The 16,435-nt window shown below is 42.6% G+C and overlaps 1 protein-coding gene across 2 annotated transcripts in view; it reads right to left on the reverse strand.

Moving 5' to 3' along the window:
• Positions 1-249: 249 nt before the first annotated feature.
• bcar3 (BCAR3 adaptor protein, NSP family member) overlaps positions 250-16,435 on the reverse strand; it is a 67,871-nt gene continuing 51,685 nt past the window's right edge. For both annotated transcript variants that reach the window (XM_087831092.1, XM_087831091.1), the window contains 13 exons: positions 13,486-13,614; positions 11,764-11,889; positions 11,551-11,667; positions 11,077-11,306; positions 10,301-10,401; positions 9,235-9,369; positions 7,539-7,763; positions 6,759-7,396; positions 4,586-4,701; positions 3,560-3,731; positions 3,158-3,269; positions 1,773-1,976; positions 250-1,669 (listed from right to left, as the gene is read on the reverse strand). In XM_087831092.1, coding sequence (XP_087687218.1) covers positions 1,491-1,669; positions 1,773-1,976; positions 3,158-3,269; positions 3,560-3,731; positions 4,586-4,701; positions 6,759-7,396; positions 7,539-7,763; positions 9,235-9,369; positions 10,301-10,401; positions 11,077-11,306; positions 11,551-11,667; positions 11,764-11,889; positions 13,486-13,614 — 2,484 coding nt within the window. In that variant the 3' untranslated portion in view covers positions 250-1,490. The remainder of the gene's footprint in view (positions 1,670-1,772; positions 1,977-3,157; positions 3,270-3,559; positions 3,732-4,585; positions 4,702-6,758; positions 7,397-7,538; positions 7,764-9,234; positions 9,370-10,300; positions 10,402-11,076; positions 11,307-11,550; positions 11,668-11,763; positions 11,890-13,485; positions 13,615-16,435) is intronic.

The raw sequence follows: 16,435 nt of genomic DNA on the forward strand, positions 1-16,435 counted from the left end.
GATTCCTTCTGTTGCCTGCTGAGTGGAAGAATTCATCATCTCAGATATTTACGTCTTTCATTGCTGGGTGAGCGGTGTTTGTAGCAAATGGCCACATAGATTTAAAGTGCCCTGATTATTATATATATTTGTTGTTATGTAACATACCAGCATAATAGTGCAAAGCTAATGAGGCTAACAGAAAACAAAACAAAAATACAATTCTGACAAACTTTAAGACTGTTGGAAATCGTCCATTTTTTCTCTATCACTTGTTCAGGTGCCGCAGGTGTTGTGACATTTTTCAACCTGCTAATGTACACTGACAACATCGAGCAACATCATCTGACAGAAATGACCACACACACACACGTTAGCCATCTTAAAGAGAGTACTGTAGACAAAGGCTAAAAACAGCTGCTGGAGCAATGTACAGTATGAGAACAACAATGTGGCTATTTATTTATTTATTTTTTTACCAGGACATTTAAACCCTGAACACAGAGAGACAACCACACCTACAGTCAGTGTAGAAAGACTATTTCACCTGAAGTGCATGTCTTGGGACTGTGCAAGGAAACCCATGCAAGCACAGGGAGATCATGCAAAGGCCCACCTGCTGTGAGATGACACCCGCGCCACCGTGCTGCTGCTCGTCAGTCATTCTAATGTTAGACGCACAAGTGATTTGTGTACAGATAGTACACACACCCTTTTCTTGTTACCCCCTCTACACCCTGATTTTCAAAACAGTGATATAGACCGACTAAAACAGCTGGAAACGATGGGCAGCTGTACCACTGAAAATGAATGAACATGAATGAGTATGAATCAGTTTACCTAAGTTAGTCTCAAATCCACTGTTGCAAAGTTAAACACAGCCATGTGATATTAACTTATCAATGTGATTAAAAGTGGATCAGTGTTCACATCACTTCCTGAAATATTTCCACTGCATCAGTCTGATTAAAAAAGTTAAAAGCGAGATGTGTCTGAGGTCTTTGGGTGCAGACATCACTTCTAGTGTGTCATGACAGCGGTAATATTTTTTGAGCTTTCCAGTGTTTTATTTGACTGAAACTACTTAGCTGTTTTTTCTGGTGATTGTCCGTACTGTAAATTCATTCTTTCTCCTTCCTAAAATTTGTATTTATTCCCCTTAATCCTTTTCTCAGACAAAGGGAATCAGAAGCTGTTTCACTCTAAAAAGCCATCAGGCCAACCTGGGATGTGTAATATTGGGCTACATAATTAAAGCTGACCTGATGGGACAGTGAACATCTGGACTGAAAAAAAGGAGTTCTGTTTTCACAGATGTTCTGAAGCTTTTCATGAATGAAATGAGCCCGGCTTTGGTTCACATTCCATCAGAGCACATTGACCTGAAGGTCAACGTTCCCGCCTGCTGTGCTGCTGAGCGCCTTCAGAGAACAGTGATCCTCCTGATGATCCTGATTGGCTCACTAATCACTTCCTGTCTTTTCTGTTCTGCTGTGTTCGCGTAGAAGAAGTCAGATTATGGTTGGTGTTGTAGATGGAGGCTCCAGTTTCCGCGACAACGCAGTGAGGATGAGGTTGAATTTGTTGTAGCGATCTGATTGGTTGACCGTAGCTCCGCGACTTCCCCAGAGCAGTCGCAGCTGAAAGTCTGTCTTAAACACTTCGAGCAGATCGTCGTCACACTGAAACCCTAAAGAACAAACACACAGGTGGATTTTATTTATTCATTTGTTTTTAAAGGAACACGTGACGCCCGTTTTTGGTAGAATTTGGTGGACTCTTCTGGTGTTTACCTTGTAAGATCTTCTGTGCATTGGCAGTGTAGCCGTGCGCATTGCGTGCAACGTTGCGTGCAGCCTCCAGGTGGCGCAGCATGATGTCACAGCCCTGGTCGCTGGTCTCCCAGAGCTCCACCCCGTCAGGTGCAATTGAAGGACGCTCCATCAGTGTGAGGAGTGGCAGGAGGAGGGGCACACAGACCACCGGAGGAGAGGAGGCTGCAGCAGAGTGAGGTTAGTAGAGTTTATGAGTGCCATAAAAAACGTAAACACTGACTTTTGCTTTTTTTAAACTGTAAATATAGAAAAAAAAATAATGCAATGTTCATCCTTACTGGCTGAATTTGAACAAAGGGGATTTTTAAATGTTTTTTTAAACATAGCAACAGTAACCCTTTTATAAGACAATGCTGAAGATCTACATATCCCATGTATTTTATTAAAAAGACGAAACAAAATATACTCAATTTATTTGATGATGTTTCATTTATGAACAATAGGATATATATTTTTTAAATTACAGTAATGCTATCATCCAAATTCTCACATTCACCAGCAACTGTATAAGGCACACCTGTTCAACTGCTCCTTTACACAAATGTCTAATCAGCCAATCACATGGCAGCAACTTGATGCATTTAGTCACGTAGACGTGGTCAAGGCGACCTGCTGAAGTTTAATTTGAGCTTTAAAATGGGAAAGCAAGGTTATTTAAGTGACTTCGAACACGGCATGTTTGTTCTTATAATATATAAATTTTGTTCTTTTCGATATAGTCATACATGCTACGATCAACTTGGCAACCGGCCCTTCCTCTACCTACCCTGTGTGTCCATGCAGAACATGGTTGCTGGCCAAAGAAAAGTGAAAAGATTTAGGGGCAAAACTAAGAGAGAAAAATAAAAATAAAGCAAAAACATATGCAACAAAATGTGTCAAATTAGCCGACACGTTAGTTATCGGGCTGCTGCTGCTGTACCGTTAACAGTAGCATCAACAACAACCCTCACAGTCACAGGAGGCTGCTGTTGCTAGCAGAGAGTGAGGTGGGCTGCCTGGAGCAAAAATGCCATGGCAATCTTTTGTCCCAGTCCAGACCTGGTTATCATCTTACTTTCACCAGGAAAAACAAAGGTTGTTGATGAAAACTATGAAGTCAGTCATGTGGTGTCTGGATTCTAAGTGACATGCACATCCTCGATATCTTTAATACAGCCCTGACTAACACAGAGATGGAGACCATGTAACCTGGATGCTACATTTTCAGAGAGTCCCAAAAACACAGCCTCACACTTCCTGAAATTCTAAATGATGATTTGACGTAATTTCTTTTCTCTTTTTAGGAAATAATACATATTATATCTTTAAGCTGTTATCAGCGGCTGTGTTTGTCCCCTTACCGGTGCCTTCGTACAGATTCTTGTAGAAAGGCTTGAGTGTTTTCTCGTAGCTGATAGCGGTCTGTGTGAAATTCCTTCGTAGAGTCGTCCATGTTTCCTCCAAACGACTGATCTAAATCAACAACAAACATCAACTTTAAAAGTTTCAAACTACAATTAAATCTCTCCTTTTTTTGTTTTTTTACACAGTAGAGAGATTTTAGTTGTCATATTCGTTACCTGGTTTTATGATTTTTTGTAATCATATCATTGTGGGGACCATAAATTGGAAGTTTACTAAACTTATGAGGACCAAAATCCAGTTCCCACAAGTTTGAAGGCATTTTTGAGACTCAAAATGTGGCTTTAGTGTCATTGTTACGATTGGGTTATGCTTAGGGTTTAGGGTTAGGCATCCATTACCTGAGGCAGGTCCAGAGCTTTCATCAGGGCTGTGAAAGCAAACAGGTCACCAACCGTGTCCTTCAGCTCTATAGCAACCAGAATGAGGCGATTTAAAGTGGAAGCTCGCTCCTCCATGCTACCCGTACATCCCAGAATATCCACAGCAACAGCTATTGCCATGGTGTGGTGCCTAGGAGACAGAGGGGAGAGATGGGTGGATTACAAACAGCCCCCAACAGCATTGTCTTTTGTTCCTTGTCTGATCGTCCAGCGGTGCGGTAGTCCAACTACACACCTCACTGTCTGGAGGGGCGAGTTCCACGATGGGTTCCCCTGTACGACATGTTTAATGGTGGTATGTCAGCTTCAGTTCAAACTTCTAACAACTAGTCCCTTAGTTATGCTGCGGGCTTCTCATGATGCACTGAGCTTTGTCCATCACTCTCCATGTCTTTATACACCTCTCTGCATTTAATCATTAGTTGTTATTAATCTCTGGCTCTCGCCCACATCTCGTCTTTGTCCTGTCTTCCTCCCCTCACCCAGAACTGGTCATGGCTGTTCTCGAGTCTGGTACTGCTGGAGGTTTCTTCCTGTTAAAAGGGACTTTTTGCTTCCCACTGTCGCCAAGTGTTTGCTCATACTGGGTCATTTGACTGTTCTATTGTAGGATCTTTATCTTAAAGTATAGAGCCCCTTGAGGCAGCTGCTGTTGTGATTTGGTTCTATACAATCAAAACAGAAGAGAATTGAATTGTGTCTGCTACTACCCCAAAAGAGCTAACCAATACAGTGTATTTACCTGTACATGAAGATAAATATTTATAAGGAGATTTATGCTATAACAATTCCCTGCTTTTGCTTATGTGTGGATTTTTGTACAAAACACAAAAATATAGATTATCTTTATTCCTTGCAGGAAAGCAAACGGCTATCTTTCCTCTTTTTTTTTGCATTAGGTTTTAAAAAGAGACTAAAACTATTACTTCACAATATACGCCAGTGTGTGGATTTAAGTTGTGATTTGTCCTCTCACTTATGTACCTTTCCATCAGGTCCAGCCTCAGCTGACGACCGTGCGGCAGCGTCACCAGCTCCAGACCGGAGGACACGCCCATTTGACCTTTAAGCTCTGGAGTCACTCCCAGTATCCTGGCAACCTGGTGGGAAGAAAAGAAATTTTACAAGTAGCTGTTAGAACAGTTTTCTATTATAGTTTGCCACCCTGTTTCATTGTATGTGCCTAGCGCATGTGTTTGGATGAGGCAAAACATTTTATTTGGATGTGTCTCTGCATCATGAAGATCATTTTTGTTCTGCAGCAGCATCATCAGGTGCAGGGTGGAAATCTAATTCTCTATAGTGCACAAACACACACACACATACACACAGAGAGGAGCTGTGTGTCACAGCAGCAGTAAACATGTTTACCTGCAGATTAAATGCACGCGTCGACGTCTGTCTAGTGTCAGTTTTCATTTTCCCAGCACGGTGTTGCTGTTTGCAGCACTTTCTGATATGTTATTATTAACAATGAATCATGCCGGGTCTTTGCAGCACTAGTACATTTACTAAATTCTAAAACCATCAGTTACTGCCAGAGGTGGGAAGTAATGAAGTACAAATACTTAGTTTCTGTACTTCAGTAGAATTTTCAGGTATCTTGACTATTTTATCTTTCTGACAACTTTTTATTTTTACTCTCTTAAATAAAAATCTGTACTTTCTTCTCCTTACATTTTCAAAACAGGCTCGTTACTATTGGTTTGATGCATTTTGAGGTGTGAGGCAAACCTTTTTTTATGTCACTCCCTCTCAAACATCAAACCAATTTGAGCCTAAACAGTAACACGTGAAAGACAATTCTGTTTGTGTATTAATCACCAGGTTGTATAAAAAGATGAAAGAGGTAAAATCATGTACCATAGTCGGGAATTAAAGTGGGCTGGTGTTCTGGGGTGAGTTTTTTGTTTTGTGTTTTTTGGGCACGACACCAGAACGACTGCAGGTGTGCACAAGTGCGGCAAAAGAGGAACGAGGAGTGAGAGGAGCAAAACAAGTATCTTTTTTTAATAATTCTATCAGCTTAACAAACACCAGCAATCACACAAACTGCTTGTGTGCAGTTTGTTGCACAGTGTGTTGCTAGCTAAAGGTCCAGCTGCTGTATTTCACAAGGAGAGAAAAGAAAGAGCTCACCCAGAGAAAGACAGGACAAGAGAGGAAGAACAGAGGTTAGATGTAAAGGTAAGGATGCTCAGTGGGATTTGATATACTGGAAAAGCTTTAACATAAATCCTCATTTTTTAACCCAAATATTATGTGTGTACATGTCACATTATGCTTTATCATAATGCGAAAACTACTGCTAATCAAACTGAGGCAGACTGTTTTTTTAAGAATTGGATGAAGATCCTCTGCAGGTAGTGAAGATAAAAACAGGTTAGTTTGCTGCACTGTGATGGATTTAAAGTAAAGAACAGTGTGTGACTGGTGCACAGTGGCTGTGTTTCACGGTCAGAGTTAGGTTATATCAGGTACAGCACAGATGAATTTGAAGTTAAGCTGATGATGCTGAGATTCATTCATCAAATTCCACCTTCACCAACTTTATACTGTCTAATATAAACACAGTACAAACAGTGTAGAGGATGGAACAGGACAACTCATAAAACATCTGCTTACATCTTAAATTGAGGTGTGTAAATCCACAAAGGGCAGTAAACCTCAGAGCAGTAGCCCAGATCAGCTGATCACAGCCTGTACACAAAGAAACTCACTGCAGCCCTCAATAGAAATTGTGATTCTTTTCCCCACGCTGAGCGACGACAGCTGATTTTAGAGTTTCACCACACGCTCAATCCCACTTAAACCTCTTCCCTACTCATTTTCCTGTTTACAGGGAAACTCACAGTCAACAACGCAGGCAACAGAAAATAGAAATATTCTTTTATTTTCCTTCTTTTTCACTGCTCACTATTACTTAAGTAGTCGTTTCATAACAAGCTTCCTTTGTTTTTGTTTTTATATTTATATATAGATATATAGAGTCACCACCAACTAACTAATTAAAAAAAGAAAAGCTCTAAAGCATCCAGAAAATCAGTCTATAAAAAGAAAAAAATCAGGAAGACAATGACTTTGCAGAGGAGGATATAACCATGTGAAAAATAAATTACGGTTGTTATATTTAGGTTTAGAGAGAGTGTATGTATACCTGGCAGTCAGCCATCAGCAGGTGTCTGGCTAGGCTGTGGTGATTGTGGCTGAGCACCAGCTCCTTTGCTCTCTTCAGAACCGCCATCTCCAGTGGTTTGTTTTCTAGAGGCAGAAGTCGCGAGTCGAACTCTGCTGGCCTGAACATGGACTCCGTCTCTATGACAGGCCGCTGAAAACTACTCCTCTCTTTTTTCCTCCTCTTATCTTTCTCCTCATCTTTCCCTGCATCTTCATCCTCTTCTTCGCTGGTGTTTTCCAAGGCTGCGATAGCATGATGGTAGGAGCTTCTGTCTCCTGCCACCTCCTCCTCCTCCTCCTCCTCCTCCTCTTTCCCCGTCTCCCCTTCTCTCTTCAGTCTCTCCACATAGCTGCAGAGTGTTAGCTGAGCTTCACGGCTGTGCTCTGTGATGGGGTTAGGAGAGTTTGACGATTCCCACTCCAGAGGGCTGCAAGACCTCAGGTCTGCAGGGCTGGGCTGCAGTCTTTCACCCTGTCCTGTTATTGTCTCTGAATCGGGACACTTAGCAGCATCAGCAGGTGAAACTAGAGACCCAGAGGAGCAGCAGGAGTCTGCAGGAAGCCGTAGATGTTGCAATTTCAGGGGCTTCACTGGAGGAACAGGAGGGCCTGCAGTGGCTGTGGAATAACAAACACATCCATCTATAATGTTGCATTTGAAAATAAAAGTCAATATTGATGTAAACAGATTTTACCATCCAATAATAATAAAATAACTTTGCATAAATATATAAAAAAGATATATAAAATAAAAGGATACCTCCACTCGCCCAGGAAGAATCAGGGGTTTCTACACGTCTGGGCTCCTGTGGAGGTGCAGCCAGTCTGGGAGAGACACAGGAGGTGTCTGTGAGGTTTGAGGAGCTGGAGGAGGGAACTCTAGCCTGAGGACAAGAGGAGTGAGCCAGCCTAGCCAGAGGAACCTTGCTGGGTTTGGGAGGCGGTTTAGGACACAGCTGGCTGTCAGAGCCCCGGATCGCTTGGCCTGGAGGAACACGAGTGCCGTAAAAGTTACACAAAAGCTGTTTTGGCTTTTATACATATAAAGACTTGGAACGTTTTTAAGTATCTAATATTACAACCCCTCTGACTTTTTAACATTTTTAAGATATTATTATTTAAATTCAAATACAATGAAAAGCATGCATCACACTCAGATTTCAGCTATATTATCAGATTGTGAATTAGAGCAGAGAGTCCCAGCAGAACAGGAGGAAAATTCATTGTCTAACATTCAAGCAATGGCAGGAGCAGCCCGGGAGAGTGTATTATATTACACCCACATACTTAGGAAGGCACAACGGCTGATTAATTTTAAAACCCCCACGTGGGCTTTTATTGGCTCTTAGCGAGCACCACACAGTTATTTTTAGCCTGATAATCAGTCCAAACTGCCACTTTGTTTAGCTTCATTATTTCTATACCATTCAGATGCCTGGACCAAGACTACTTTATTTCAACCTCGATTGCTATTCTTGTCATTTATTTCCTCCATCAAAGTGGTTTTGTTTGCAGGATTAAAAATAAAGAAAGAGGTGAAAAGTACCAACATTTAGAAGTCAGTACATTTTGGATTTGTCCATAAACTGTCATTATGACGCAGGGCAAACTTGTCATCTTGCATCTAATCTTTAGAAATTCATACCAAAACAAAAATTGGAGACATCATCATGATGTTCTCAACAAAATATCAAACTAAATCCCTGGATCAGGACATCCTTGTCCTTTGGGACTTGATTTATACAACCTGTATAGGGAACTTTTAGTCTTGGCAGAGCTGTGGGCGCTCAGGCTGCTTTTGTTAATTGCAGTTTTTTCTCGATTGGTCTGTTTGTAGCTCTGTATCTAGCATGAGTGCTGCTCTATACTGTACATTTTATGCACTATGACCAAGCAAATCTATTTTAATCTATTTTACAGTTAACAATAAAAGTTAATACTGATAAAGAGGACAGTAAAACTACAAATAAAGCCAAACATCTATTTGTATCACATGTCTTGCAATTGTTAGGTTTAATAAACTCTATTAGGGGCGTTGGCAGAGTTGGCAGTTCGTCTTGTAATCGGAAGGTTGCTGGTTCGAGCCCCGGCTCCGACAGTCTCGGTCGTTGTGTCCTTGGGCAAGACACTTCACCCGTTGCTTACTGGTGGTGGTCAGAGGGCCCGGTGGCGCCAGTGTCCGGCAGCCTCGCCTCTGTCAGTGCGCCCCAGGGTGGCTGTGGCTACAATGTAGCTTGCCATCACCAGTGTGTGAATGGGTGGATGAATGAATGTGTAAAGCGCTTTGGGGTCCTTAGGGACTAGTAAAGCGCTATACAGATACAGGCCATTTACCATTTTCTATTATATGAACCAGTATACGTAAAAGTCTTCAGGGATTCGTCTGTATAAACTGAATGATCGCTGAAGAAACTCATCTGTATACTGCTGGTTCTTCTCCACCAAAATATTTATACCTGCTAGAGGCTCTGCTGATTTCCGTGGGAAAGAGGGGCTCAGCAGTGGCTCGCTGCCTGTCCGAAACACCGGCGACTTGGAGTTTGGGCTGGGAAGGAGCGAGTCAGGTGTCTGCAGGGGCTGCGGTTTGGATCCTGAAGACAGAACAAAATTACAGAAGATGGAGTTACAGAGATGACAGAGAAGATAATGAGACGGTGGGTAAATAGAAATAAAAAAAAGGTTACAAAAAAAAGGAAAAGATGAGGTGGAAAGGAAATAATTTTTTAAAAAAAGGCACTGAGTTTATTAGAATTTCCACTTTTGTTTTTGAGGTCTCATATACATTAGATCAGCTTGTAAAAATTATATACAACAGATACAGAGAAAAATAAAAGATTCAAAATACTTCAAGCCACTAAAATCTATTCATCTCATTTTCTTCCACTTAACCGATTCATGGAGGCAGCAGCCTAAGTAGAGAAACCCAGACCGCTCTCTCCCCAGACCCCCTCTAGCTTATCGTCTCTGCAGCATGTCTGGACATCCTGCCCCGAGACATCCTCCCAGCAGAACATGCCCCAAACACCTCACTTAGGAGGCATCCTTGTCAGACACTCAAACCACCTCAATGGGCTCCTTTTGATGTGGAGGAGTGGTGGCAAGAAAACCCCCCCAAAACAAACGGTAGACACGTGCGACTGTGGATACGAGTGTATAACAGATGTAACTGGAAGAGCATAAATTAGTACATATAGTTTATGTATTAAACTTGTTAGAGTTAATTGGAGAGATGTAATCCGTGGCTCGTGAGCTGCAGGTTGCTGACCTCTGACTTACAGAGAGCACGGCTGCCCTTTGGAGAAAGTTCATTTCTGCTGCTCGTGTCCATGACCTCATTCTTTCAGTCTCTACCATAGCTGAGGAGTTTGGGTCGAGTGGTAAATCGACAGCTTCGCTTTTACGCTCCGCTCTCTCTGAGTGTTTAATATACAGATGTGTAATTATAATAAAGGGAACAACTAAATCTTTCAGCCTCTCCTCAAAGGTCACACAGCTTTTCAGAACCTCCTAGCTTTTATTTACCAAGAGGAAGGAAGCTTTCTGATTGGTGCGCCTTGAGTGGGTGTCGCCGCTCCTGGACTTGATTGAGACTTGCTGGTTGGCTGCCGCAGCGATCCTTCAACCTGAAGGAGGAGGAAGGGCGATAAAAACATCCTAATCACACATGGGCATCGGAAAAACCTCTTACAAATATTTCCAATATAATAATAAAAAGGTACCATTAGTATTAAAAGAAAAAAAAAAAGTAAATCACGTTATAAACACTAATCCTTTCATCCCTTCTTTGACTTTTTAAAAAGCCTTTTCTCTGTCCATATATCCTCATCTCTGTGTTCTGTTTCACTCTCAGCTCTGTATTTATTATCCCCTCACAGCTGGTCTGACCTCTCTCAGATAGATACAGAACCCTGTTTAATGTTTGTGTGCATTGAAATTGCACACAGGCAACAGCTCTTCATTTACAGAGGACGTATGATATGTATGGGACGTGTGTATGTGCGAACTTCAGCCAAAACGATTGAATGTAAACAGCTCAGTGCAAAGAGTAAAACCTTAAAAGCAGAACGATGTGTGGAGTTGGAGGCTGTGCAAAGGTGGGTCTCTACTATTCAAACACAGCAGACAGATTGGTATTTGGTCTGTAGCCCACTATCCACTTGCAGTAATAGGCTTATATTAATCAAATCCAAGAAATCTCACATGCTCAGTGGAACAACAACCACGTTATGAGAGCCAGCGAGGAATTACAGTGTTTAGGTGTTAATTAGTGTGTTTACGTGTGTTTCTAGAGTGCAAACCTGAGCTGGCTGCCTCGGGCAATGCCATTGTCCTGGCAGTGTGTGCTGTCGTGCATGGCCTGTGTGTCGTATGTGTGTCCGTTGGTAATATTGAGGCTGAGGCGTTTCTGGTTCCGCCTCTCCTGCGACATCAGCCTCTCCCGGTGACTGCTCGACAGTCCGTGCTTTTCCTCTAAGCAGCGCAGCGGCAGCCCTCGGTTGATTGGCTGGAAGATGATGGCCCCTACCACCTTCAATGTGTGGGCGGAAGAACAGATAAGGTGACCTAAAGAAACCTCAACATATTTTATTTATCTGCGACTATATTTATCTCACAAGCTTGAAACTCTTAGCACTTAAACACAACTTACTATTAACTGCCGAAAGTTTTTCTTTTATGTGCTATAATGAGGAAAACCACCAACCAGAATAATAACAGTATAAAATAAACTTTGAAGCAAGATTAATTAAAAGAAAAATAGTGACTAAACCCACCTGTGAGACAGGTTTTCTGTTGCCAACATAGTATCTGATGAGTGCAGGGATGCTGTCGAACCCTTCTCTGTCTAGGCGGTACTCAACTCTGGAGTAAGCTTCATTCAGCATCACGACCTGAAGGCGACAGGCAAAATAACAGACCTAGCAATTGTACCTTTTATATACTCTAGTCAAATATTCATCTCAGTGTAGCTGGAAGCTCATATGTACCTTCTTGTTAATTTTAAAGTGCTGAGCAGTGTTTCGCCATTGGCATGTGAGAACGTAACTTCCTGGTAAAGACAGCGAATCACGGATCAGGAAGTCTCCATCTCGCTGCACCAGGTTTTCTGCAACCTGCAAAAAGAAATAAGTGACACATGGGCACACTGAACTTTACGCAGCCATGACATTAGAGGACTTTACGTTGTCTCACTCACTTCCTGGTGACTTACTGTAAACGATAACAACTACTTGCCTAACCGTTACCCTTACCTTAACCTTAAGACATGTCCTAACCTGAAAATTCGTAGATAATGTTGGCCCCTGAGAAAGCCCAGCCTGCATCACGTGACTGTTCAAACAGATTTAGGAGCCCATAATAACCGGCCCACACACACACGAACACATACAGTGGCCCACAGTGATTGTTTACAATACAAACGTTTAATGGTAGGCTAGTACCAGCTTTGTGAGCTTAGTGATGGTTATGTAAGACATGAGGACCATTCCAATTTATCCAGTTAGTGACCTACACGCTTAAGGGACAGTTTTATGTAGAATCACATTCATTTCACGCTAAAACCTTTATATGGGAAATCAAAATAATAAAGCTTTTCATCCAGAAAATTTTTCAGTGTTTTTGTGCATCTATTAATGCACAAGTCAAATGACAACATTTTTGATCCCTGTTTATCATTTACCACAGAAAAAATGAGACCTATTATCAAAGTAACTCGGTGGTTAAAAACAACTTCTTCCAACTAAGCTCCATATCGAAAATTAAGCCTTTTCTTTCCATAAGAGATCTCAAGATTGTCATTCATGACCTCATCTCCTCCTCCTGGACTACTGCAAATCACTTTACACGGGTCTCAGTCAGTTGTAGGCTCCTCACAGGCACCCAAAGAAGAAGACGAAAAAAAAGAGATCATATTTCACCTGTTTTAGCTCCTTCCAGCTCAGTCTACTCTCTGTGTTTGCCCCTGAACTGTGGAACAGCATTTCCCTCAAATGACTGATAAAACTAGACTTAACACCTATATTTATTCATTGGCTTTTGATTCTTGTGGTCATTATATGTGCCTATGTAAGCCGTGACTGTTTATATTTACCACCTACTAGCATGTATTTTACTTATTTTTATCCATTCTGTCTTTCAAACAGCACCTTGGCCAGTGTCAGCTGTTGGATGTGTTATAAAGTATAATAAAGCACTGTTAAATGCACTTTAAAAATAAATTTGACTTTCATTTATTATATGATAAAAAAAAGGATATTTCTTTGACCATTTACACATGCAGTGCTCTTTATTTACCTGCCTTGTTACATTTATTGGTTCTCGCTCTTCTCGAACACATACACTCTCTGTCATCCACAGTTTCAGACTTTAATTAAGCAAATGTTTGTATAAGTTAGAACGGTGGTTTAGTTTAGCCAAGGGAAGCAGCTTATTAAAAAAGATTACATCTCAGTGCTGGTTTTCAGGGGAACACACAATATCTCTCTCTCACACATGCGCGCACACACAACACACATAAACACACCATACAGAATGAAGCCTTTCTTTCTGTCAGCGCTGCTGCAGGGGCCACTCTTTACGCAACAGTCTTCCTGTAAGCACCATGTGTGTAGCATGGAAGACTAATAATAGGTAATCTGGTTCAACAAGTTTCTAACCTGGCTTTTAAAAGGAGGGACTCGTGACTCAGATTTGTGTGCGAGCAGTGTTACCTGTCTGGGAATCGATCCGTGGTACCACGCGTGACTTCTCGGCTCCTCGCAGTCCATCTTCAGTTCTTCCTCGAGCTCCTTGCGAAGTTTCTCTGAAGGACAGTCCAGGATGAACTGATCTCTGGAGAACTGGAATAAAAGCAGAAAAGGCTGATCTTGTAACTTTATCCTGCATAGCTGAGAAACCCAAAGACAGATGACAGAAATTCAACATCCACATATTTAATTTTTAGTTTATTTGTTTCAACAAAGTAAAAAAGGAAGTAGGAACAAATAGGAAACTTATGACTGATTTTTTTTTAAAGTCGCCTCTGCTGTTCTACAGTAAAACAACACCAAATAAAACACTGCAGAGCCTGGATAGGTAGAAACCAGGACTGTAATCTAATTCCAGTGAGATTACTGAAACTATTGATCAGCCACTTTAATCCCAGCAAAGCCCAAAAAAGTTGCCTAAATGGAAAGTAAAGGACAGACAGCTCTGTTAACCCTGACAGGATGTCGAGTCAACACAACCACCTGAACCACAACACACACACCCCAAACACCACACACACACACACACACACTTACATGACAGCTGCTTGGTCTCTCCATCCTGCCACCTTTCTCTGATCTTCAATAACAAACTTCATAGCAGACACATTAAAACTCACACACACTATAGTTAAGTCTCTTCTGTTTGCTCAAACAACAAGCCCGCACACAGCCTGCGTCTGCCTCCTCTGTGATTTTCTCCTTTATCACTTCCTTTCTTGCCTTCGTCCAGAGTCATTCAAAGAAATGTCATCATCCTGACACCGCCCAGCTACCCAGACCGGCCTCTATGCACACCTTCACCTGACGTAGACAAGTACACGCACGCACCCATAGACACACACACACACACACACCTCTGAGTGACGCATAAACTTATCTAAACTAAACCTTTTTTCTTTTTAACCCATTAGAGACTGCTACACTCAGTCAGTTTATTCTAGTGAGAGACACCACACTTTTGCATTTCAATCATTTAAATGTCAGTACAAATGTCTTGAGCTATTTATTTATCCAAGCAGCAGGACTTTATTATCATTTTTTTAAAATGGTCCAGAGCAATATTCCTCCAGACTTTCTGAAGGGATTTCCAAATGGTTCTTTGGACATTGGCTGCTTTTTCACTCATTTGCACTCTAGTACCCGTCACTGACCTCACTGACCTGCATCATTTGAGCATAAAACACCTAACTGTATGGACAAACCAGTGTTGTGTCTAAACAACACTGCCTGTGTAGACATAACACTGGTTTTATGCTGGTTGTATGTTTGTCAAACTGCATCTAACACAGGTTAGTATTAAAATTGTATTTTCATACCAACAGGTGATTCCCAAAGGGTTATACGCTGAAAACATGGAATGTCTTGGCGTGTTGTGCAGCATGTCCATGAAAAAAAAATGTTAGGAAAAAAGGAACATAAAAAAGTGTAAGGCCTAAAAGCTCCCTACAGCATGAACAGTATCTGAAAGTCATGCACTTTCAGATAGTACTCCTTCCCTTCGTTGCCAAACCACAAAAGAAACATCAAGTCCCACCTGTCCAGCAACAACACACGGGAGGTGTGGCAGGGAATGCAAGACATCATCAACCACAGAGGCAGCACTGCGAAAATGGAAAACCTAAGTGTGCAGCTGGCAGAGGAAATAAACAGCTTCTTCGCCCGCTTTGAAACATCACAACAGCAGCACTCGTCTGCCTCAGCCCTGCTCCCATCCTCACCCTCACCTGGTTCGTGCACCGCTCCACTCAATGTAACGGAGCACGATTTCAGACGTGTGCTCCTAGCAGTGAACCCCAGGAAGGTGGCCGGTACAGACAAGGTACTAAGAGCATGTGCCCACCAGCTCACCCTCATCTTCACCAGACTCTTCAACCTCTCACTGGATCAGGCAGCCATCCCATCCTGTCTAAAATCAGCCACAATCATCCCAGTGCCAAAGAAGTCTCCCATCTCCAGCCTGAATGATTACCGCCCTGTGGCCCTCACGCCGGTAATCATGAAATGCTTTGAGAGACTAGTCCTTCAGCACATCAAGGATTACCTCCCCCCAGAATTCGACCCCCACCAGTTTGCATACCGCACAAACAGATCCACAGAAGATGCCATCGCCACAGCCCTCCACGCTGTGCTGAGTCACCTAGAGCAGCGGCAGAGCTAAGTCCGAATGCTCTTCGTGGACTACAGCTCAGCCTTTAATACAATCATCCCGGACATCCTCATCACCAAACTGGTCGCTCTTGGCCTCCCTCCTCTCACATGTGCCTGGATAAAGGACTTTCTCACAAACCGGCCCCAGACTGTAAAACTCGGCCCTCATCTCTCCACTCGCACACTGAGCACCGGCTCCCCACAGGGTTGTGTGCTGAGCCCCCTCCTGTATTCTCTCTACACCCACGACTGCAGTCCGACCCACAACAACAATCTCATCATCAAGTTTGCTGATGACACCATGGTAGTCGGACTCATCTCAAAGGGAGACGAGGCAGGAAGGAGGAAGTCCTGAAGCTGGCAGCATAATGTTCAGAAAACAACCTGGCACTGAACACTAAGAAAACCAAAGAGCTCATTGTTGACTTCAGGAGACACAGCACTGACTTGGCCCCCCTTTACATCAACGGGGAGTGTGTGGAGAGGGTCCTTGGTGTCCTCATCTCTGCTGACATCTCCTGGACAGACAACTTCTCAGCGGTTGTCAAGAAGGCCCAACAGCGGCTGCACTTCCTGAGAGTCCTCAGGAAGTATAAGCTGAATTCCAACCTACTGCTGACCTTCTACCGCTCGTCCATTGAGAGCCTGCTAACCTACTGCATCACGGTATGGAACGGCAGCTGCACCAAGGCGGATAGAGTGAGGCTTCAGAGTGTGGTCAAGACAGCAAAAAAGATCATCGGCTGCCCTCTCCCCTCCCTGA

The sequence above is a fragment of the Neolamprologus brichardi genome, chromosome 17, assembly GCF_056152115.1.
Source record: "Neolamprologus brichardi isolate AB-2024 chromosome 17, ASM5615211v1, whole genome shotgun sequence".
In the NCBI taxonomy this organism is placed as follows: domain Eukaryota; kingdom Metazoa; phylum Chordata; class Actinopteri; order Cichliformes; family Cichlidae; genus Neolamprologus; species Neolamprologus brichardi.